Source organism: Falco naumanni, chromosome 4 (genome assembly GCF_017639655.2).
Source record: "Falco naumanni isolate bFalNau1 chromosome 4, bFalNau1.pat, whole genome shotgun sequence".
NCBI lineage: Eukaryota > Metazoa > Chordata > Aves > Falconiformes > Falconidae > Falco > Falco naumanni.
The window spans coordinates 55,736,123-55,760,151 of NC_054057.1; the positions used below are offsets into that span (position 1 = coordinate 55,736,123).

The 24,029-nt window shown below is 34.9% G+C and overlaps 1 protein-coding gene and 1 pseudogene across 1 annotated transcript in view; both read left to right on the forward strand.

Moving 5' to 3' along the window:
• LOC121086113 (cytoplasmic dynein 2 heavy chain 1-like) overlaps window positions 1-23,810 on the forward strand; it is a 72,662-nt gene extending 48,852 nt beyond the window's left edge. The window contains 12 exon segments of the mRNA XM_040589356.1: window positions 1,065-1,206; window positions 1,734-1,843; window positions 4,817-4,915; window positions 6,142-6,265; window positions 9,115-9,278; window positions 10,536-10,655; window positions 12,964-13,098; window positions 13,873-14,016; window positions 15,295-15,384; window positions 18,981-19,046; window positions 22,519-22,569; window positions 23,727-23,810. Coding sequence (XP_040445290.1) covers window positions 1,065-1,206; window positions 1,734-1,843; window positions 4,817-4,915; window positions 6,142-6,265; window positions 9,115-9,278; window positions 10,536-10,655; window positions 12,964-13,098; window positions 13,873-14,016; window positions 15,295-15,384; window positions 18,981-19,046; window positions 22,519-22,569; window positions 23,727-23,810 — 1,329 coding nt within the window.
• Window positions 23,811-23,860: 50 nt separating this feature from the next.
• Window positions 23,861-24,029, forward strand: part of LOC121086119 — a 29,826-nt pseudogene continuing 29,657 nt past the window's right edge.

Below are 24,029 nucleotides of genomic sequence, written 5' to 3' on the forward strand. Positions count from 1 at the left end.
AAGCAATACCAAACTTTCTTGGGTATCTTAAAATGGAAAAACTCCTCTTGGTTAGAGACATAGTCCTGTCTCTCCATTGACACTGAAAAAAGCCTAAATAATTAGACTGATTGCCTGCATTTTGAAGAACCAAAGTTAGCGTTAGATGAATCCTTCTGTAGGTTGACCAGCATAATGAAAAAATAAGGAAGATTTTCCTCTGAAAGTAGCTTTACAGCTATTCTATCTGCTGTAATAAGGATTTGGTATATTTTAACCTCAGATTTTAAACACTTCTAAAAGTGATTCTTGACAGTTTTTCACTCTGGTACATTATCCTCATCTTTAGAAAGTTCGAACTATCTGTTAATGGTCTGCTGTAGACACATTAGTCTGGAATAATGTAGATACATTAGTCAGGAAGTCATCCCATATTGAAAACAGTGAAAAAGAAGTATTCCTCTCTCTTTAAATTAAGGAGGAAGTAATAAAAAGTTGGGTTTTTTTTGGTAATGTCAGTTTGATTAAAGTAAAAAACTGACAATACTTTTAAACAGAGATATTTTCTCCAAAACACCAGAACATTTCAAAGCAGAGATGATGTAGTTCAGATAAATTATTTGAAGATGTATGATATATGTATTTTATCATGTGTGTAGTGAATCACATTTTTAAGTGTAATGGGTACATGTAGTATTTGGTATATGTATGCATATTTTAAGTGTTGCTCACTAGCTGAATGTGACTAGGGTCATGTATTTCTTATTTTTCTTACTATAATACTATATATCCAGCTACTTATAAGTAACAAGGTGAACTGTTAGTCAAATTCATAGATTTTAGTGGCTAAATTCTCAGAAACATCTGTCCGTGCTCTAGCCCAGAGTTAGAAAGAACTTCTCCTTTATTTTCATGTGTGTTGCTGTGGGTTAGCTAGGTATAGATACCCAAAATGCAAAAGAGAGACTGTCCCAACTGTAGTTTTAACAACAGGCAAATTTAATTCTGACTTTTTAGTAACTGATGAGAAATATTAACATAGTTTTCGTGTGCAATACACTTTTTTTTTTTTTTTTTTTTGGAAGGTGTCGGAGATAACAGATGAACTGGCTACGTTACCTAAAAGGGCTCAGTTAGCAGCTGCATTTATTACCTATCTTTCTGCTGCTCCTGAGGATCAGAGGAAAACCAGCTTGGATGAATGGACCAAATCAGCAGGCCTTGAAAGTAATCTTGTGTGTGTGTGTTTGTGTGTAAGTAATTCAGCTTGATTGAGGAAATGAAAAATGCCAGTGAATTCTAGTGAACAGTCTCAATTGTCTTGGTGTTCCCAAATGAAAGGTAGCAGCATTTTCATACTCAAGAAATACTTGCATGTACAGACAGACTATTTCTTAGGATTATTCTATTAATTATTAAGATTATAAATACTTACAAATTTTTAAGATTTAGCTCCATAGTCCTTGTTTAAAAAAGAAAAGTTTACATGAATGTACGTATTCACATTAACTGTTGTAAATTTGCCAATGCATTCTGAATTGGTCTGCTTTTTCAGTAATGATTTTTATTTAAGTATGCTAATAATGCTATTAAATATTTTTATAACATCAGCTAGTTAATAGTAATAAGTTTAAGCAATAAAATAATAAATTCCAGGGAAATCTATAGATTTGCACTGTGTATAGGGTGGTAAGTGCATAAAAATTATGAAGACTGTAAATACTAGCACGAACTTACTCCCTTTCGTTTATCAGAGTTCGATTTGCATCGGTTCCTGTGTACAGAAAGTGAGGAGTTAGTCTGGAAAAGTGAAGGTTTACCTTCAGCTGATCTTTCAATCGAAAATGCTCTTGTCATCTTGCAGGTAAATTTTGGGGGTTTTGTCTTGTCTTGGAAATATTTAAACTTCAGATTTCAGTAATATAGCATCTTTCTGGAATTTTGAACTATTTCATTTGTGTTATTTTATTAGCAGCACAGAACACACACAGAGAAAAAAATACTTATGTAACTCTGGGTATTCTGTAGCAAAAGGAAAAAAGCAGTTAAACAAAATACATGTTTTCCTTTTTTGCTTTAAAGTTTTCTTCCGGACGTCAAACAGACAAAACCTGATGTCAGTCTATTGGGGCTAGAAGTGTGAATCATCATTAACACCAGTATAATCAGTGGAAGATGATGTCCCATCTGTGTTCATTTTGACTTATCATTTCTAATACTTTTTTTGTCAGTAAAAGGAAAAGTCTATATACAGATACCTTTCAAAACATCTAGATTTTAAACGTTCAAATTTCATCAGGTTAGCTCTGTCATATAGGATACAAAATGCCATTCACTTAAGGCCAGTAGCTAATAATATTTGGGAAAAGAGTGATAATACTATGCTTATAATCATGATTCAGTTCTATCATATAATTGTATAAAGATATATAACATATAATAAATATACATACACAACTGCACAGTTACGTACATAATATTGTAGTTATAATGTAGGTAGTTACTAGATCTGCTAGAAAGTAAAGATGTAATGCCATGAGGAGAATTTGCTTTTGCCACAGGTAGTTTGCTTTGATGATTGATGTTTCTGTCAAATGATTTACAGCCATTTCTCCAATTAAAATTTATCATCTTTATACTAGATCTAGTTATTCCTTTCTCAGTTTGATTGGAAAGCTCTCCAATAAATATGAACTTGTACACTTAAAGCTACTTACATGCTATAATCAAATCTTATTTTCATCTCTTTCCTTAGTTGAATAGATTGAGCTCTTAACAATCTTACTGTGTATGAAGAGCTTTTTCAAGCCCTCCCTCTGCTCAAATGATTTTCTTTGTACACAGGTTTTTTTCCCCCACATCCTTTTAAAACTGGAATTGGACATGGTATTTTACCAATGTCATCTACAGTACAGTTCTCAAGCTTTTGTGCTCATCAGCTTTTGATTCTTGGATATTGTCTGTGTTTCCCTGTTGTTCAGTTTGAGATCTGTGTAGTCAGTCAGTCTTGAACAGTAGGACTCAGAACAGTTTCAGGGTTTGGTTTTTTTTTAGATTCTATCAGACTGAACCGGAGGATTGCTGAAAATACACATTTAAACTCACAGCAAGTTGCTGATGACACAAAACTGGGAAGAGTGGCTGATAACGCCAGAGGGTCAAGCTGTCTCCCAGAGGGTTCTTGACAGGCTGGAGAAATGGGATGACAGTAATCTCATGAAGTTCAACAAGGGGGATTGCAAAGTTCTGCTCCTGGGGAAGAATAACCCCATGTACCAATGTATGCTGGGGGCCACCCAGCTGCAAAGCAGCTTTGCAGAAGAGGACCTGGGAGTCCTAGTGGGCAGCAGATTGTACCTGAGCTGGTAATGGGCCCTTGCTGAGTAGGCCAATGGTATCCTGGGCTGCATTAGGCAAAGTATTGGTAGCAGGTGAAGGGAGCTGACTCTTCCCCTCCCTCTACTCAACACTGGTAAGGCCACACCTGGAGAATTGTGTCCAGCTCTGGGCTCCTCAGCCCAAGGGAGACATAGATGTACCGGAGACAGTCCAATGAAGGGCCACAAATACGATGAAGGCAGTGGAGCATCTCTCCTGTGAGGAAGGGCTGGAAGAGCTGGGACTGTGCAGCTTGGAGAAGTGAAGGCTCAGGGGGAGCTTCTCGATTTCTGTACCTGAATGGAGGGTGCAAAGGCAGCGGAGCCAGGCTATTTTCACTGGTACCTAGTGACAGAGCCAGAGGCAAGAGGCACAAACTGACACACAGGAGGCTCCGTCTGAACATCGGGAAGCACTTGTTTGCAGCAAGGATGACTGAACGCTGGCATAGGTTGCCCATGGAAGTGGTGCAGTCTCGATCCCTGGAGATACTCAAAAGCCATCTGGACATGGTCCTGGGCCATTGGCTATAGTGGCCCTGCTCAAGTGGGGGTGTTGGCAAGGTGACCTCCAGAGTTCCCTTCGAATCTCAACCATTCTGTGATTCTGTGAAATCTTAAATGCACGTCAACTGTGAATAGGTCTCTTTTCACTTGCCTCACTTACTGTTATCTCTGTGGTCCCTCTTTGTTGTGACCATTGCGTCACAATTATAATTAGTATATTGATGGTTAAAATCTCAGCGTTTGGAACGCAATATGTATAGCATAACGTATCTTATATAATAAAATAGTAAAGCTTTGCATAGTACCAATATGGGAACCACACATTAATAAAGGTTTTATTAAAATGAAAACCTGCTGTCTCGTCAGTATACATGTTACTAGGCAATATCACCAAAATATTCTACATTGTAGTGTTTGCAAGTTTATATATTTGTTTGCCATTATAAGTAAAACGATATTTGTATCTTTATGCTGGCAAAATACTTACATTCACTACTCTTTCTAAAATGCGCTGAGGTCAAAAACCAGAAGTGCTGTACCTTTGCCCACTACAGGAAGGAAAAGGAAAAATAATACCTCTTCTAAGTTTCAAAGCAGTTATGAATAACAAAAAGCTGTGTGTTACTGAATAGAGAGTCCTGTTTTTAAGAGAAGGTGAAGAACTGCCTAACTTTAGCAGGATAAACATCTGAGAATCTTAGGTTTAGTTCTTTGGGGTTTTTCTTCTTTTATTTAAAAAAACTGAAGAAATAAAACTAAAGAAATTTCTTTCTACTGGTTGTTTGGTTTTTTTGTCATTTTGTTCTTAGGCTCTTATTTTTTCTTTAAAGAGTTTGTTAATGAAAAATATTTTAAAATTACTATACCATTAGTTTGGGGAGATAAAAAAGGACTTTATTCTTTAACAAGACAGATTTCAGTAAATAATATTAAAAATTATCTTTTTCCCCTAGAGTAAAGTTTGCCCATTTTTGATAGACCCTTCTTTCCGGGCTACTGAGTGGTTGAAGACACATTTGAAGGACTCACGTTTGGAAGTTATTAACCAACAGGTGCAGTATTTACTCTTGGTCTTACAATTCTGCTCTGCTTGAGCTCACTGTGTTCTAGAATTTAGAGAGCAATTTTTAAAGGGGTATAATAGCACTCACCAAAATTGGGTGATATTACATGATGTATATAATTTCTTACATAGTTCTAGGTTACAATGCTTCTTAAATGGTACTGAAAGTTTGTTTACTCAGGGAGGAGATCAGAGTATTTAAAGTTGGAGAGTCAACATCTGGTGTTACTTGTACAAGTTTGCCTCTTCATCGTGCTGCCCTCTCCAAGAATATCAGTATTTCCTGCTGAGAGGGAAGTAGTGAAAGATTTGTAAACAGAGAGGTCTTTTGTATTTTTGGTTGCAGTTCACTGGATTTCAGGGGGTATCTATACACTTCTTCCCTGTGATTTTTGTGTTGTTTATCTACATTGGAAGTTGGATTTCAGTTTGAGATTAAGGTATCTAAGATTAACTGCTACGCGTCACTGTTTACATGGGTGGTGAGGTGTGGCTCAGTGGCAGACACACATAGGCAGGCATCTAGTGCCATTCAGGAGTCCTTTATGGAACCCCACCTGGCCTCAAGATATGGCTTCAACAGAATGTAGGTCTTTCACAGATCCCTGCTAGCTCTGCGCAGGCCTTTTAGATACTCTCTGTGCCACTAGATACATATCTTTGGGTGATTGAATGCTTTCCCTGCTAGCGGATTGCCTTGATTAACTTTTAGGCTCTGTTTGCATTGTCTAGTATCTCCATTGACTGTAACGGAATCTTAAACATGGTGTGCATGTTTAGACATCTACACGTGAAAGACTGTATTTAGTTATCTTAATATGAATGTGAATTCTGACCTTAGATCTTCATTCAGTTTTGAGACATAGCTACCTACTAACATTTGATATGTGTTATGTTGAGATTTCCTGATGCCAAGACTTCCAAGTACACCTGACAGACATGACACAAAACCTATGGTAGATCTGCTTTCTTCTGGTGCAGCACTTGGGGGACTAGGTGTATTAAATAAGTTGCCTGTTTGTCAGTAGCTGAATAGATCAAACTTAAACACTTGTGGCTAAACTCTGAAATATCATATGATGCTTGTAATGGAATTTTTCAGCCATACTACCGATTTTTAGATTTAGACTTCTGGGATAGTGCCTTCATGTTCATTACAAAGTGTTAATATGTCAAAAAAACACGAATCAAAGGATTTTGGTTTTATTTGCCCAGGACACCAACTTCTTAACAGCTCTTGAGCTGGCAGTGAGATTTGGGAAAACACTTATTATACAGGAAATGGATGGAGTGGAGCCTGTACTTTACCCTTTGCTGAGAAAAGATCTTGTTGCTCAAGGTAAATGACCAAGATCCTTACAAACACTTGCTCAAAACTTTTGTAGGTTAGATTTATATATAAATCACATAAAACTTGATTTTTCTGAATACATGGCTATTGTGTATATTTTTCCTCTTTAACCTGCTGCTAACACTTCAGTGCATGCAATACATTGGAGATACGTTCCTGTTTAGTAAGTGGGAAAATATTGAAAAGTATTTATTTTTTAAAAAATATGGAATTAGAATAAAGTGTTTTTATCAACTTCACAATTTAAATGTTAAATTAATTTCTAGTGGTAATATTAAACACATAGTTTTACTTAGGAACTTGGACCTTAAACAGACCAGAAATTATACAACTGGTTGTGCAGTTAGAAATCACTTTTTAGAACGTGTTGCTGTTTCTCTTTTATTTGTCTGAAACTACAGAAAGCACACAGGTCTGTCCCTGGTGTGACTTTGGAATGGAGGGGGCATAGAGATCGGCAAAATGGTGGAATTCAGTGAGTCTCCCCAACTGATGCAATGAAAGGAGAGAAAAAAAAATAATTTACAATATCTCTGCTTTGGAGAGATAATATACTCTATATAACTATTTGTAACTGCTTTGGATTTAGTTGCTTTAAAAAGAGCGATATGTTGAAAGTTTACCAAGGGTAAATAGTAATTATATGAGTATCTCAGCACATATTATGTTGAATTGTGTTGCGTATTTTGAAATTATATCAAAAGAACTGAGTGGATTAAAAAAAAATATAACAATGTATGTTGTAAATACTTTCTAAGTTATTAAAGTATATTTACATTATCCTTAGTAATTATATTTCTGCCTCAAGTTTTAATCCCTCAGCATGTGCCACAGCCTGTTCATGTAATTCGCAGTATGAACTTTGGGCACTGAAAACAGCTCAAGACTCCTTTTGTTGTCATTTGATCTAACATTGAGATCTAGTAGTCAGTGAGGTAGCAGTAATTCTTTAAATGTAAATACATGGTGAAAATAAATGCAAATGTTGTAGAGTTCTTCTATACATTTATCTCCTATATCGTAAAGGTCTGTCTAGTGAAAAGAAAATGTTAGCTTAAATCATTCTTCCGTTACAGATGCACTTGCTTTTTTATCTTCAGTAAAAGTTGAGAACACCACCAAAGTATGACTTCAGGGGTCTGCCGAAGTCTAGGTAGAACCTCTTAACAACTTTTTTGTTTTCACTAGCTTCTGCTGAACTTTGGAAAGCAGAGATACGGTATTCAGGCATCTTAACTGATTTTACTCAAGGAATCAGATTAAGAGATGAATATGTCTGCATAACTGTGGAGAAAGTAGACAAATTAAAATATACCAGTTTGTTCAGAGAAACTGCTCATAACACTCAGGAATCCTCTTTTGCATGTTAATGAGCTATGTTAATGCTAGGTTTGTGCAAGTCCAAACTAGGGAGCTGCTTTTTGAAAAGGGAGAACCACTATTTGAGTCCTTTCAGTCACTTCACAAGCAAGCACGCACACCTCTTTGTCAAAACATTAAGGTTGGGGCCTGTCTGCATTACTTTGCTTGCAATGGCTGTATGTCTTTTCATTACTTGGAATGAAACGTTAAGAAAAATGTGAATATATATACTGCAATAAATTTGTCTTTGTACAGCTTCCATTTTCTGTTTGATGTTTTTACAGCATAAGCCTAAAATTTATTCTGATCCTTGGCACAGAAGCAAAATTGTTACGTGATTTTCATCTCTACCAGTGTTTTAGCAAGAGATTTATACTTCGAGCATTTCTGATCTGCTTCTAGTGCTAAAAATAGAGAGGCATCTAACTATGTCACCTCAGAAATTTCTGTGGAAAGGGTATTTTCACTTTGAAACTCTTCATCATACAATTCTGTTCTTCCTTTTTTTTAGCATCAGGAGGCAAAATCTTGCTTTAGTCGTGTGATTGACTGAGTCTATTTTCTGACCCTCCTAGAATGGAAACCTGTGTCGGAAGGATAGTGGTGATAGGCCATACATTCAGTTTCATTCTGTGAAAGGCACATTGAGAAATGTCAGATTAATTGGAATATAAACAGAGATTGAAAACATGACAGCAGAAGTTTAATTATTGTTTCTTTCATACTGTTATTCAATTAAATGTATTTATAATAAGACAAATTGATGGGGTATTTCTTAATGGATTTTTTACTTTCAATCTAATGACTAGATATTCCAGCATCTTTCATTTCATAGACTTTCTCTGTAACGATTATCATAGAAAGTAGCAATGATTATACAGCAACATCATCTGTTTGCAAATAAATGTAAGAGATCCAGAGATGAAATCTAATGGTTTTGGATCACATTCAGAAAACGTTGAGCCATCTTAGTTAGCCACTAATTACTAGTGTGTTTCAGTAGAATGGTATACCTACGTGGAAATGTGAATTAGTATGTTTAAATTATGATGGGATTCTTACACAAAAAGGGAAATTCTCCAGTGCATCTTCTGTGGTGTTTGCTCTCCTATTTATTGATTGAAGATTTCAAAGTTTCATTAGTATTTACTTTTACTTAAAGTGTATTCTTTTCCCATTTATGGTTTTTGTACTGGGTAAGGATAATTAAACTACCCTGTCATAATAAATATTCTCACTATGTAACTTTCTTATGCTGGTGCTATGCTATTGCTTTTTTTTGGCCTAACAATGCAGGATAGGTTATCTTCCTTAAATTTGTTAAAATTTATTTTTCCTTCTAAAAAATTGTAAATAAATTTTATAAAATATATTTGAATCTGTTGGTCATAAAGTATTATGCAAATACCATTATTTTCAGATAATTCTACAGTGTTCTAATCAGAGTAAATATAATGTCCATTTATTATTTACAGGACCCCGTTATGCTGTACAAATAGGTGAAAAAATGATAGATTATAATGAAGAGTTCCGTCTTTTTCTATCAACAAGGAACCCGGATCCCTTCATTCCACCTGATGCTTCTTCTATTGTTACAGAAGTAAACTTTACCACAACAGCAAGTGGGTTAAGAGGACAGGTAGGCATTTAGAATAAAACCAATGTATGTATAACAGACATTCATAGCTACATTCAGCTTCTGGAAGAAGCCCAGTTTGCATTAATGGTCACAGAGATATTTTCTAGCACACAAATATAAATGGTAAAATTGATGCTGAAACTAAATTTAAATTTTAAAATCTTGGTTTTATGCAGTTTGAAACCAAGTAGTGAGTCCAATAGAGAAAATGGAAACTGTCTTACTGAATTCATTTGCATCAGATTAATTGATAAGCTTCTGTTTTATGTTCAAGATGCCTTTATGGTATAGTGGAAACATTTTTGTTTTTGTTCTAGGGAGAGAGTAATCCGAGCATCAAGATACTTTGTGTACAGGAAAAAATTAAGGAAACCAAAAAGCTGTATATTTTACTTCCCCCAAAATGCTAGCAGCTTTTGAGTTTTTTTCTATGATCAAAATATAGGGTGCAGATGGAAGAGAGGAAAAAAAAAAAAGAGATAAATTAAGGGAAGAAAAAAACCTCTCTTTATTTGGTATGAAAGAAGTTTTTCCAAACAAATAAGAGGCTTAGAATGGGATGTAAATAACTTGTTGATAAGTAAGATATAATGCAAAATGCACAATAACTATATGGATTTCCTCTCTCCACTGGAGATAGGGAATTCACATCATACATCATACAATGTAACCAAGTGAATTACTCCTTCTTTAAGTGGAAATACAGAAAAAATAGTTTTGTTTTTTTGTTTCCTCTCTTTGTTGATGGGAGGGGGGTTTGACTTTTTGTAGGTTTGCTGGAAAGAAATTTGCTGCCATTCTTGCCAGTTTGTGCTTTCTATCACCTACTTTTTTTAATATCTGATAACAATATATACACTAATGCAGACTGCCAATCATTTAAATACAGATGTGATTCAGATTGAGGTGCAAAGGTTTAGGTCTCAGCATAAAAAGGGTATGAATCACTGTCCTTAATAAAGTGATCCAGTGCCTTTTGGGATGTCCTTAAATGTCTCCCCTGGCTTGCATCTGTTGCTATACACAAGGGCATGGTTCACAGTGGTTCCTGAGTTATACTTGCCACTGCAGGATATCTTGGATGTCTACATAGATTTAAAGCTCTTGGATGTGTGGTGCAATTGAGTAAACCCTCAGAAATCTACTTTAAAAAATGTATTATTAATGAATATATATTATGCTATATAAATAATGGATATATATTATGAAATATTAGAGTATTTTTTTATCCTGTGGAATAATCTTCTTTCTTTTTAGCTTTTGGCTTTAACAATTCAGCATGAAAAGCCTGATTTGGAAGAGCAGAAGACAAAACTGTTACAACAACAAGAAGAGAAGAAGATACAGTTAGCTAAGCTTGAGGAGTCTCTTTTGGAGGTGAAATAAACTTAACTGTTTTATATTTATCAATAAGATAACATTCATATTGTTATGTGTTTGAACGAAGATGGTGAAAGTGTTGGAATAATGAGCCCTCAGAATTTTTGATTTGAGAATAAAAGCATTTTTTGCCTGGGGGCTGTTGGGAGAGTAAAGTAGATAAGTAATGTACATCTGTCATGAAATGGTAGTATTTCAATAGATTAAGCATTATCAAAGTTAGGTGTATGAATTGTTGGCTAGATATAGACTGGTTTAGATTGATTAGAAATTTCATTAATTTTAATCCATTAAAAAAAGAGAAAACTTTGTTTAAAATTATACTATTTCTTTTTCAAATTGAGTTTTAAAGAAAGCCACAGTTCTAAGCTTGTGACTCATGTCAAATGATACTTTCTCAAGTTGAGAAATGATTCTGTGTTGTGAAAGAAAAAAAAAGAAAGAAAAATTCTCAGTAGAAAATGGAAAGATTTGTTGAGAGAGACATTTAAAACTTTATACTTTCACAGTTGTTTCTTATTAAGAATGAACTGTAATAGTCTTTATAATTAAAATTTTCCTTTCTCATATTTAAAATTGATATACTCAATTTTCAGTTCACCTTTTAATGAAAGTAATCATGCTCAGAAACAGTTGTACACCTATAAGTAAAGGTAGCTTCCAAGGAAGAGGACTGACCTGCTGCCGCAAAACCCTCAGTTCATAGCTGAGACATAGAACTTTGCGGTATCCAGCACAATGGACTTGAGCAAAAACTAATAGTTTTTACAGATTCCTCAAAAAGTAATAAACTGAACTTTATTATCTGGCCATTAATAGCTGAATTTTAGAATTTTGCACATAATTATCTAATGTGATTTGCATTTCCATGTTTACTGTCCCTATTAAATCTTGAATGCTAAGCTCAAACCTTTTATAAAACTGTGATGGTGCAGATTTCTCTGACAGACAGAGGGAAACTTGTTTTCTAAAAAAATTGCAAAAATATTCAAAGTTGATCATTGTTTAGCATCTTAATGTCTACCAAAAGCTCAGACTTCAGAAATGCAACACAAAAATATCCACTATTTAGAACAGACTTTTTGTGTGATCTTGGAACTCCAAAATCTTTCACATCTGTCAAATCTGAATTGTCAAGTAAAAAATTTCAAATAATTGATGACGAAGATACCTGCAACAAAGTGGCCAAGTATTAACACCAAGGTTGGTTTAAACTTTGGTCTTGTTAGCACTGAAATCAGAATCTACTTTGACCTGAAGAAACCTAAAGCTCAGTGGAAACTGACAGGTGCTACATGGACTTTGTCAACAAAGTTCTCACTGCCGGAGGTGATCTAGCTAAATTCAAGTTGATCCTAAAGCAACGTTAGCATTCCATCTGAAGTATGTACTGATTTTCTTCCAAAAGCCTTGGAGTAAAGACATACATGCTGTGGCTATCTCATAGCTCACACTATGATTCCTGATAGCAAAACTGGACTCCTTGAAAAAACAGGTGATCTTGTCCTTGTCCTAAACTCTTTTCAACTAGAGATCTAAGTATATTCTACTATTCCAACTGGTGAACCTTTGCCTCCAAATATCCTGAAACGCTGTCCTACAGGTATTTGTTCGGAACTGACTTAACTGATAGGAAGCCAATTTTGTGGTGTTTGACTAAAAAATTGTATTGAAGTGTATTTATTGAAGGTTAGTAAACCCCCTTAAATAATCATTCAAGCTTTTCTCACTTCTTATTAGAAGTGACATTGTTTGCATAGTAGAATTCAGGGAAAATGTGAGGTGATCTCAGGGATTTTCAAGGGATCTCTAATTACAAAACTGAAATTGTTGCAACTGTGAATATTCATCTCACTTAAATAAGAATTGAATTCTGTAGGGAATATTGGGATGTTTTTGAAGGAAAATGAATTTATGAATTACTGGGTACAGGAATTCATTACAAGTGACCAACTTCATTTTAAATTGGTAGTTAAACAGAGGAAAAAATTAACCTAATTTATATTTATCACAGGGATGTTAGTGCATAAGACTCTGGTCATAGAAATCATTGTCAAAAGCTTTCTGACAATAAGTTTCAGAACCTGGCAGTCTGCATTTTTGGAGTTTGTGCTTGGGTTTGTATGCTTCTTTAAAGGAGCATCCCAGTTTTCGGAGTAACCACCTGCTTTCTAGTACTCTTGATGCATTCAATGTTTCAGAAATACATACAGGTCAGAAAGAAGGACAACTTCCAAAACTTCCAAATGGTTATTTACATGTTTGGGTTTTTTCAATCTAACATAGATTATTTTTTTTTTAACAGACGCTTGCAACATCACAAGGCAATATTCTAGAAAATAAGGATCTGATTGAATCTTTGAATCAGACTAAAGCAAGTAGTGCACTGATCCAAGAATCGCTTGCTGAATCTCACAAACTTCAGAGTTTCCTTGATAAGGTAGAATAATATCTTAATCTTTTATTGCTGTTTTTTTCCCTACTAAAAGGGAATTTCTCTATATAGAGAGGTTATATACATCCAAAGGAGTATAAGATTGGTAACACACTAAATAATTTTTTTTGAGTAAAAGATATTTGGGATATGCAAGTACAGAAAGTATTTTCAGTAATAAAATTAATTTGTTTTACACATGCTTTATAGCTACACAGTTCTAATTCTATCAGTTTGAATTAGTGGAATTTTCCCCAAGGACTTATTGGCAAGTAATGGGTTTTGCCTTTATTTTTGCTATCTCTGGTTGCAAACAGTATGGCTTGTATGATGTTCTTACTTAATATATCCCTTGTGTTTGCAAAAATTTAGGTTGTTGGTGATGCTATTCATCTGGCATGCTGTTTTTGTAACACGTTACAGAGCTTTATCTCTGTGTTCTTATTTGTTTAATTTAAAATATTCTACTGAATTTTGGGATGTGTTCTGTGGTGCGAAGAGACCTCAGTGCCCTAGGGTTTAATTCCCAAAATGTTCTTCATAAATTTTAAGAAAAAAATTACTAAAAATGGTTTCTTCCAATTTTGAAAACTAAAAATAGTGTTGAAGTCTTGAGTGCATGCCCCTCAATTTGAAGACTGGGGAAGGATTCAGTTTTCTAAAGCAGTGGGAGCTCATCCAAATGTTTTTTAAAAGGGTTGAATAAATGTTTGTGCAATAATCAGTAGATGGCAGTAATGTATTGTTTTTTTAATATAATTTTTTTTTTTTTATCCACAGGAGAGGGATGCTTACCTCCCCTTAGCTAAGAGTGCTAGCAAGATGTACTTTATTATCTCTGACTTGTCCAAAATTAATAATATGTACCGTTTTAGTTTGGCATCTTTCCTGCGGCTTTTCCAAAGGGCTCTGCAAAGCGAACAGGTATTTTCTCTTTTCCTGAAGCTGTTAATGCTGCGGAAGAATCAATCTGCTTTCATCCTTAGAATTTTTTAGTTGCTCTGGAGATTTTTAGAAAATAATGTACAATCAGTGATGATAAAATGTATAACAAGTAGTGATGCTGAACTGTTGTACTTTAGATATTCAGAATACAGACACAGGGAATTTTTAATGATCTTACGTTACATATGAATTGTAAAATTGCCGTGCCATCTGAAAAAAACACAACCCTCTTATTTGTAATTTCAGGCTTGCTCTTTGTCTAAGGTGAATTATGAAAACCAGGGTTGATTATAACTTTACTGAAGGCTTTATTTAAATACATTAATGATTTGATCTGCAAATAACTCTAATTGTATCAACAAGGGATAGAATAAGAAAAGACCTATATTTCTACATGGTTCAGTTCCCTAAAGGAAGATCAACACGTTGTCTACTTTTACACAGTTTGTAAGCGTACATGCAGACTGTCTTGTTGAAAATGTAACTTTTACTTTTCTGTATTCTAATGGTGATATAATTTTGTTACTGAAGCATAGAATTATGGATTTATCCCTTGTCACCTGGCTCTTCAGATCTAAAAGCCCACACTGAGTAACGATGCATTTTCTTTTTATTCAGCATCTCCAAAATTTATCTTATTTCTCTTTTGTTTCCACCTTAAAAAGGCATTCACCAGCCTTTCATCATGTTGCTTTTGGATTCCTCTTTATTCTGGCATCTGTCGTTACAACTTCTCTTCAGCTCCAATCATTACCAGAAATGGTTTTGAGTATGCGAACTTGCCCTCTTCTAAAGTTCTGTACATATTACTTCTTTTCCATAACGTGAGCTTCTAACTTCTTGTTCTTACGTTCACACTCTTTCATAATTTCTTTTCTTCCTGCCTATTATGTTACCTATTTCATGCTCAGCTTCTGATTTTGCCTTTGCTTTCTTCCTTCCTATGAGATTTCAAGGATATTAATGTTAAATGAAACTGTTCTGTCATTCTTAAACATATTTACCTGATATATAATGTTTTATAATGTTCACTGTCAAAATATTCAAGGCCAAAATATTCATGTCTTAATGTTTCAGCATGAACTTCTCATTTTATCATCTACCCATTGATAGCTGCAACTAAGTTTTATGTGTTTTTAGAACTAGTATGTGACACATAGAGTCCAGATTATTTCTGTCATTCTGCTGAAATTCACAAGGTACATAAAAAGATTTTTACTTCCACATGAATTTTTGAAATCCAAATTTTCTTTATAGGATTCAAGTAATACTGAAGAAAGAATCAAGTCGTTTATTTGCTCATTGAAACATACAGTGTATGAATATGTTTGTCGTTGTTTGTTTAAGGTAAGATTGTATTTATTCTGGCTTTTATGTTCACTGGGTTTGAAAGTATTCTTTCAGCAACCAACACTTGATCTACTTCAAATAAGTGGTATTGTGGCAGTACATATATAATACATGCAAAAATTTATACTTGCAATATTTAACTTGCAAAATGAGGAGGACTGAAAATTAGGATATGACAGAATTAAGATCGATTATGCACATTTCTCAACAGATCATTTTTCTGATGGACAAAGTTATTCTCAGTCTAGTCCTGCTTCTGCTTTAACTCTGGCTCCTCATCTCTGCCTCTTTCTGGCCTCATGGCCAGTCCCAGGCTTTGCAGTCTTCTGAGCGCTCTTACTCTGTTCACTCTTATTTCTAGCATTCCTAGGTGTGAGTGTTTGACCTAGCTGTCATGGTAAGGTTTTATATGGTGGTTTGTATTATTTGGTTTTGTTTTTAAAAGGGAACACCCTCCCCCCACCCCCCACCCCCCATTGTAATATTCTTTTTTCTCTTTTCACATCCTGCCCCAAATCTCTACCTGCTAGCTTCTTTGTTTCTATCTGTTCCCCTGTTCCTCCATATAATGTTCTTAATGTATTTTTTGTTTGCTTTGTATTTGAATCAGGTGGCTTTTCTCTTCTTGCTTTCTTGGTGGAAACCTAGAACAGATATGCCTTTCACATTCAATTTTAGTTTTTACTTTCACATGAAACTGTCATAACAGGAGGTGTTTGTCTCACAGTACCCGGCTGAAGAATGCATAGTAGGTTGGCATAGATGATTTGAGCAGTAGTACAAATCATGCATGTCTGGAGTTTGATCAGTCGGAATGGAGAGATCTTGGAATACTTTACACTTCCTCCCCTCTCCCCCCAGTCTAGCAACACTATATTGAGGATGCAGAGGTAGCAGATATTTCTAAGGATTTTGGTTTATTGAATTCCAAGTGGATTTTCATGAAATATTCTTATAATAATTTAATGTCTGTGTTTGAAGTCATGAGTATGTGAAGCCTTCTAATAAGTCTTCGCATCTTTTGAATATTGGAAGGCAGCTATTTTTATATATCAGAAAAGATTAAAAATTTCAAAAGCAAGGCACAGAGGAGAAATTTCTAGTAGGAAAGATTTTCACTGTGAATTATCAGATTGGAGTTTGGAATATACTGAAAGGTGTTACTGTGCAGCTTCAAACTAATGGTCCGTCTGGTAAATTTTAAAGATTGCTGTGACATTGAGGCTTTATTAGTACCTTCATAAGTGGTATAGCTGATACAAGTTTTTGCCTTTTTAAACATGTTAGAATTAGGAAGGATGGTTTTGTCTGTCTGTGGTTTATATTTATGTTTGTGTGTACATAGACTTCATGTATGCTAGTAAGTGAAGTGGTGCCAATAAATTTCCTAAGCACTGGAAATGGCCCACCTGTACTCTTAATTTGTCAAGATCGTTGCTGTCTTAGATTTGGCTTGGGCCAATTAGCATTCTTCCAAACAATTCCCTTTTGAGTTTTGGATACCAAATCATCCAGGGAGCAGTTTGCATTTGGATTTGCTTGCAGACCTTGTCTGAGAGGATGGAAGAATTGAATGTTTTGGAATTGTTCTCAGTGTCATATGATGTTCATGGATGTATTTTATTTATCGATACAAAGAGGACTTCAGTGCTTTGCATGGTTTGACCCTGATTCCTAGTTGGGGCCTGTTGCCCTCGAGTCCTACCCCTGTAACAAAATCAATAGTAAATGCATGCAAAAATAAAATATGATGTCCTTTTATTTTTTTTAATTGTATCCTTGGGGATACTTTGTACCATACGTTTTTGTAATTGAAAGAATTAATAAAACAGAACTGTTTAAAGCAGCAAGCAACAACTTTATATATTGGTATCCATAGAGATACAAATTATGCCAAGAGTTTGTTGTGGCTGTCATCATGCATTTCTGCAGTTACCCAAATCCAGTGTAAAGCAGCTGTGGCTCATATGAATCAAGTTATATTTAACTTCTTGGTAGTTTCCAAGGTTGGTCATTCCAAGGGCGATTACAACTAATAAGGATATGATCTCTAAGTCACATATGTCCCTTTAGTCAGTCAGTCATAATTCTGGAACCTAATCAACGAGGTAAACTATTAAATAATACATCTGTATTAATCAAAATACACATGCAGATGCAGTTGTTATTTTTACTGCACATGAGCAAACTTCCCAAAGATGATGAACGTCTTGAACACCCATACTCCATATTTTTGTTCTTGTATCTGTTTCTTGGCTGATGTGTCAGGCTTGTAAAAAGGCATCTGTTTGAGAAAGCAGTAATAATAAAAAAAAAGTAATTTGGCCCTCATGGAATTTGGCCTTAAAAATATAATATATATTCAGATAAGAAAGCCAATTATTAGTCAAACTGTTCATCTTATAACTTACAATGTGTGCATAGTATTTCCTAGAGTATGCTTCCTCATATTTGGTCCTGTCTCCTCTGAAAAGTCCCATGCAATTAATTTTTCAGTAATATTCTTGGTAATTTAATATTCCTCAGATCTGGTAATTCTCTGACGCTAAGGACAATCAGGCTGTCATTTTGAGGTATACATAAGGATGTATGTGGGAAATGCACCATGGGAAATTCAAACAACATTGTCAAGAATAGAATTGATATTTACAGAAGTGCAGGTGTGTTGTGTTTATCAGGTAGCTGAGATGCCTGTGCTTTGCAGATTTAATCCAATCCCGTACATCACTGATTTTTCTTATAGTCTTCCTTTTCACCTCTGCTTTATGCTATTCAGTTGTTTCACTTTCTTGAAAGCAAAAGAAGAGGTACTACCTTCCTTATGCTTACTTAAAATTTTATATGAGAGAAAATACATGCTTATCTTCTATTGTACAGTAAAATGAATCTTCCAGATTCCAGCCAGACTTTGAAAATTGGAGGCCTCAGTCTAGGTTTCTGAGTGATCCTGGTTTTCTAGAGTACCAGCTTCCAGTTTTTGACATTGACTTCATTAGTAATCTGTGCTTTCCAGCACAGCTTTGGTAAAATGCATCTATAATATATGAATCCCAGTTTTAACAAGCTAATATTCTTTTAAAAAAATATTGTCTTGAATGTTTGCATGCCTTAGTACATGGCTCCATTAAATCCTTATTCCTGGTTTATTGCTCCAGTGCTTAGAGACTGTTTGAAATTCAGGTGATGCAACAGACCTAGGAAGAAGCAAGGAGGTTACAGTTGTCTTTCCCCACCCCCCACCCCCCCTCAAAATTCTGTTTCAAAAATTGGCTGTAAGAAGATTTCAAGCATTTCCTATGCACAGTTTAAAAAATAATGGATTCTATTTAGTATGTTTGCTTTATTGCAAGTACCTGTTTTTTCTTTTTCACTTGAATTTAGATGCACTTAGATACAGGGCTGGGGTTAGTGTTTGTGTTGCAGAGGTATGTAGCAATTTTGAACATTATTGGGGTGATTTAGGATATGTGTCATGAAGTCATTGCTATGGAATTAGAGGTATTTTATTAATGAAATGTTGTTACTTATAAAAAAAAAGCAGAAAGGTAACTTTTGATGAATGTATAACTACATTTTCACTGATTTTATTTCAGGCAGATCAGCTAATGTTTGCTCTGCATTTTGTATGAGGAATGCACCCTGAACTTTTTCAAGAGAATGTAAGTGCTAAAGGAGAAAATCCCCAAGTGATTTGCTTAAACTTAATATGAAGAGTAAATAAGTAGATAAAAAGGTTTTGCTCGTAAGCGTGGGACTCAGAATTTTAGATTTATATGCTACTATTTTTCTGTGATAGTTACTTTTGGATGTCAACATTATATTTATTAGATTCAAGTGAAGATTACCATGAGAAAGGTAGGTAAATAGTTGCCTTTTAAATTTTCTAGGATCTGAACAAGTTTATAGAGAGTTCTTCCAGTTTCTTGAAGGCACTGTATCAGTGTTTCCTGCCACCATGTTTCTAGACATTTATCCATCCTTTCAGTTAAATACAGATATTCCTTTATAAGTAAAGTGATGGATACAGACCTGTTTGACACTTACCAAGGGTTTCTTGCACATCATGTCCTTATATTGAAATGCAGAAAAAGAGTGCAAGACCTAGGGAGAAATTAAATAAAAGTCTGGTTCTGCAACCTGCAGTTGAAGACACTTAAAGTATCTTTCTGAAAGGTGAAATAATGAATATACCTTTTGTGCATATCAGCCATTGGTTCTTCAGTGTCTAAGAAATCCCTGGACCACTGATCATTAATGTCCTTATTTGCAGCACTGTCTTCAAGAGTGCACTGTATAAAGAGTGTCCTTGTATGTTTTTCTCCGGCCGCATAAGTATTGGATTCTTTGCACCATAATGGCCTGTCTTTGAGAGGAATGATGAACTCATCCTGAAATGGTTTATATTTTTTATAGTGTAGTGGCATGCAGCTGATACAGGTTCAAACGTAATAAAAATGGCTGTCCATTCCGTTTTCAGGCAAGCGCTGCATTATTGGTATATTCACAAAAAATTGAGAGGTGTCGTGTTATTTTTGACAGTGGTCTGAACGAGGCCTAATCTGCAAATGTCTAATTTATGGGGAATTTACCTCTTGTTTAGATGCTAACCTATTCCTAACAAAAATGCAGCAGAGCTTTAGTACTGCTAATCCTTATTTCCATAGGGCAGCACATGTCTCGGTTATAGCATGTTCCTCTCCGGGTGTTAGATTTTTGCCCAATGTGGAGTTTCATAGTTCATTTACACTTTTCTGGTAAAATGCTAATTTCAGTAGTGATTGAATTGGTAACTAAAATTTAGACACCTGTTAAAATTAATCTGAGCAGGTTATCCTAGGCTGTCCTTGTAGGAAACAGGAAAAAACCAGATCTGTCAAAGTAGTAATTAGTTTGATCATAAATGAATTTTATAAAATAGGTTATATAGTTTACCACTAAAATCGATTACTGCTTTCCATTGCCCTTACAGGTAGACTAGACTAGACTAGCTGGCTGAGATGTAGATGCTGAAGTTGTACTTGTCTATATTGTAGTGAAATTAATGTCTGCCTGCAGTAGAACAATATGCGCTATTGACTAAATATTGCTTCAACATGGCTGATTAGCAGGAATCAAGACACATTTAATTATCTAAAATACCTACATGGAATGAGGAGACTAAGATATGGCTTTCTGTACTAGAAGCTGGAGACCAGAAGGAGTATCAAGTGATAGTAGATGTCAGTTCACTAGAGGAGAGTCCATTATAGGGTAAAAGGTAAAAATCAGATAATACATTTGAAGGAAATAGTGTAACTTGATTATATGAAAGATGTGGGTTTAAGGTACAAGGTTTGAGAAAGGTTGGTTGAAACTTCTTGATATCATGAATGCAATGCAGTTTTATTGCAAACATATGGAATTGACCAAGTGAAACCCCACAGTCTTTCAGCAATGAAGCTGCCTAATAAAAATAACTGAAATTAATCATGTTGGTAGAGGCATACCCTGGCTACTCTTCATTATTAGAACCTCCCTAATTCATCTTTATTATTTCTTTTCAGCTTCTGAAAACATATTTCTAGTCTTTGTGTTTATAAAGTGGTGAAGGCAGCAACTTGCAAATAGTTTTCTGACTAAATTAAAGCCTGTCTGCCTAGGCTTCTAAAGTTTTTTTTAAGTACCGCTTTATGTGTTGGTTCCTATTGTTTAGCATGCATTTCTGTCAGCTATTGGAGCTCTTAACCAGCTTAATCTAGGTTAAATATAATGCACTTTCCTGCGATATCTGTGTACTCTAGAATTAAAACAGGCAAACAATATCAATAATTTTCTTACTTCTCTGAAAGGTAGAAGTTATTTTAATTAAATTGTTAAGAAAAGAGTGCTTGTACAAAATATTTATTGGGGAAAATGAAGCTGAAGTGTTTTTTCTTTTAAAGTTATTTCTTTTAAAGCTTTTAATCTGATGAGGCTAGAAGTTACTTATGCTGCTAGAGAATTTAGTATTCTCAGTCCCCGTCCCAAGATTTCAACCTTCTGCACTTGGAAATTTTTTGCGTAGTGATGAGAAATTTATAGTAGAACTTCAACATTACACTATCGAATACCTTGGCTCTTAGTAGAGACATTCTCTTTCTGAATCAATACATATCGATTTTACTGAGGTAATTTTACATGTCTCTACATATGGTACTTCTGCTTTTCTTCACAACAATATTACATGATTTCTAGTTTAAAAACTGAGAAGCCTTCATGTGTATTATTCTGTGCATGAGCATTTTCTTTGCAATTGGGAGAGGAGCATCAGTTTGTAATTGAAAGAGACAGTGGTTTCAGGACTTAGCTAGATGGGAGCAAAAAGCTATGCTGTGGTCTATGTCGGAGTAGTACTAATTGATTGACTTTTTCATTTGGAATGTTACTGTTCTCTTTAATAATAATAATAATGTTTATATTAGAACTACAGATACTGATTATGTTAAATTTAAACACTTACGAAGACTTTTTAGTGTATTTTTTACCACATTCAAATACAGGATTATGCCATTTCTAGTATGTTTTTAAATACTTACCTAATTTGTCTTAAAACGATTAAAAGATATCTTCCTGGATATAAATATCAAGTCTAAAAGATCTAATCATACATAAATGCAACTTAAATTTCCCTTTCTTAATGCAACCAAAGTATTCCTAATAGCAATCTATTATATCAGGTATTCCTCCTGTTCTAGTAATTGCACCTGTTGGATACTATAACATGAAACACTATCAACACATGGATTCTGTAGTTACCTGTTCTATGTGGGCTGCTGGTGCCCTATCAGGCAGTACGTGTGTCCTTGCCAGCCACGCACATTACTTCTTGCTGGCTTATAGTTGGGCAATCTGGGTGGGAGCTGTGGGTGCTAAGAAAGGCTAGGGCTTCTGCTTTTGTTTCTTCTTCTTATAAAGCACTGCAGTCATTTAGATTGGATTCAACAAAAGGAATTGTATACTGGTAGTGTTACCTAGAGTTTTAAAAATGTCTTATAACTCTTTCAGAATCTAGGCTTTAATTTGTTCCTGCTTTGCCCACATGCTACTACATATTAGTCTTCATTCTTAAAGATGTCTTGTGACTTATGCAAGTTGTTCATTTATTCCCCTTAGGAATGGGAGACTTTTACAGGGGTGATGATTGGAGATACCATAAGAAAATCAGTAAGTTACGTTTATGTGTGTATTTTGAAATAAGAAACATTTAGATAAATCCTGAAAAGTGAAAGTTTTATTCTTACTATATTGTTTAATTAATTGTATACATACCTTAAAGGAACAAAAACCCTTCTCTTGTAGTAATATAAAAACATTAAATTTTTTTGAGCTTTTTGAATGTACCCACTCATTTTCTAATTTGCATAGCTTTTTGCCTTTCTTGCTTTTTTTTTCTTCCTGTTTCTGTTACCAGGATTACAATTTGTGTTTTCAGTGGTATGTTTGAGGAGGTTTTAAGCCCTCTTCTGCAACTAAAATCAGTGTTTCTGAGTATCTTTCTCTCCTGGTATCATATATGAGTTGTGCTTTTTGTATGGATTGATGGGATTGTCCACACACTTTGCTAACTTTGACATGCTTTTTTCCCCAGCCTCAGAGCTCTACATCTGGAGATGTATTGTTATATTTTCCTAGGTGACAGAGCTAGCTTAAAAAGCTTCAGTTGTATTTTTGACCAATCATGCTCTAGTTTACCAAGTGTCCCTCCATTCTGTTGAATCTGTATGCTTTGAAAATAAACTTCTGGTAAAAAAAGTTAGAGAAAGCTAAGATTTCTGTAGTCTTACCCATTATAGCTCCTCTTTGAACCAAATATTTTGACAAAGGGTTTGAAAGGTGCTTTTAGGAAACACGAGCCTGATCAGGAATCATGAGCTCAGTCTTTGCCTATTCTTTTGCTAATCTCCTCCTTCATTCAGTGTCAGGCTAGCTTATTTCCATCAGGCTTAGCTGCAGTTTTCATCATTCAGAATTACTTTAAACCTTTAGCCTTGTTTAGATATCTATCAAGGTATCTCATACACCCCGTGGTACAAGACAAGGAACAGTGTGAGTACCTTGTTTTTAGAATATCCATGATACCATGTTCACATGCATGCTGCCGGAAGTGGCAAGTCACTTAAAAAAACACAATAATTTTCTTACTTAGGCAGTCGTTTGCTTAAAAGATCCTTAAATTCTCCCTTTCTGTAGCCCTTAGCTGACTCTATGGTGTTTTGCAATTCAGTGTGAATATAGAAGTCCCCTCTTCACCTTTGTGGAGTCTTTGTAATTCAATTAAATGTTAGTGAACTTGGTGATCGTTAAGTATTTTCTTGCTGTAGGCCATTTCAAGCTATGTGAGATCTGAGTGTAGAATGGAATTTAACGCCAGTCCTACCTCTACCTCACCTAACACACAACCATAAATTTTGGAAATATTGTGGACATATGTGATTCAACCCCATTTCTAACTGGAATGTATATTGCAGACCCATCTCAAGTTTATTCCTATTTTTTGGAATTGCTTCCAGGTTTCCTACTTTTGTTCTTTCTCAAACTTCATAACTCATGGCTGAGACATCCTTTCACAAGAAAGCTTTCCTTTTTTCTACTGAACATTTAAGATTACTCTTGAAGTTGTTCCA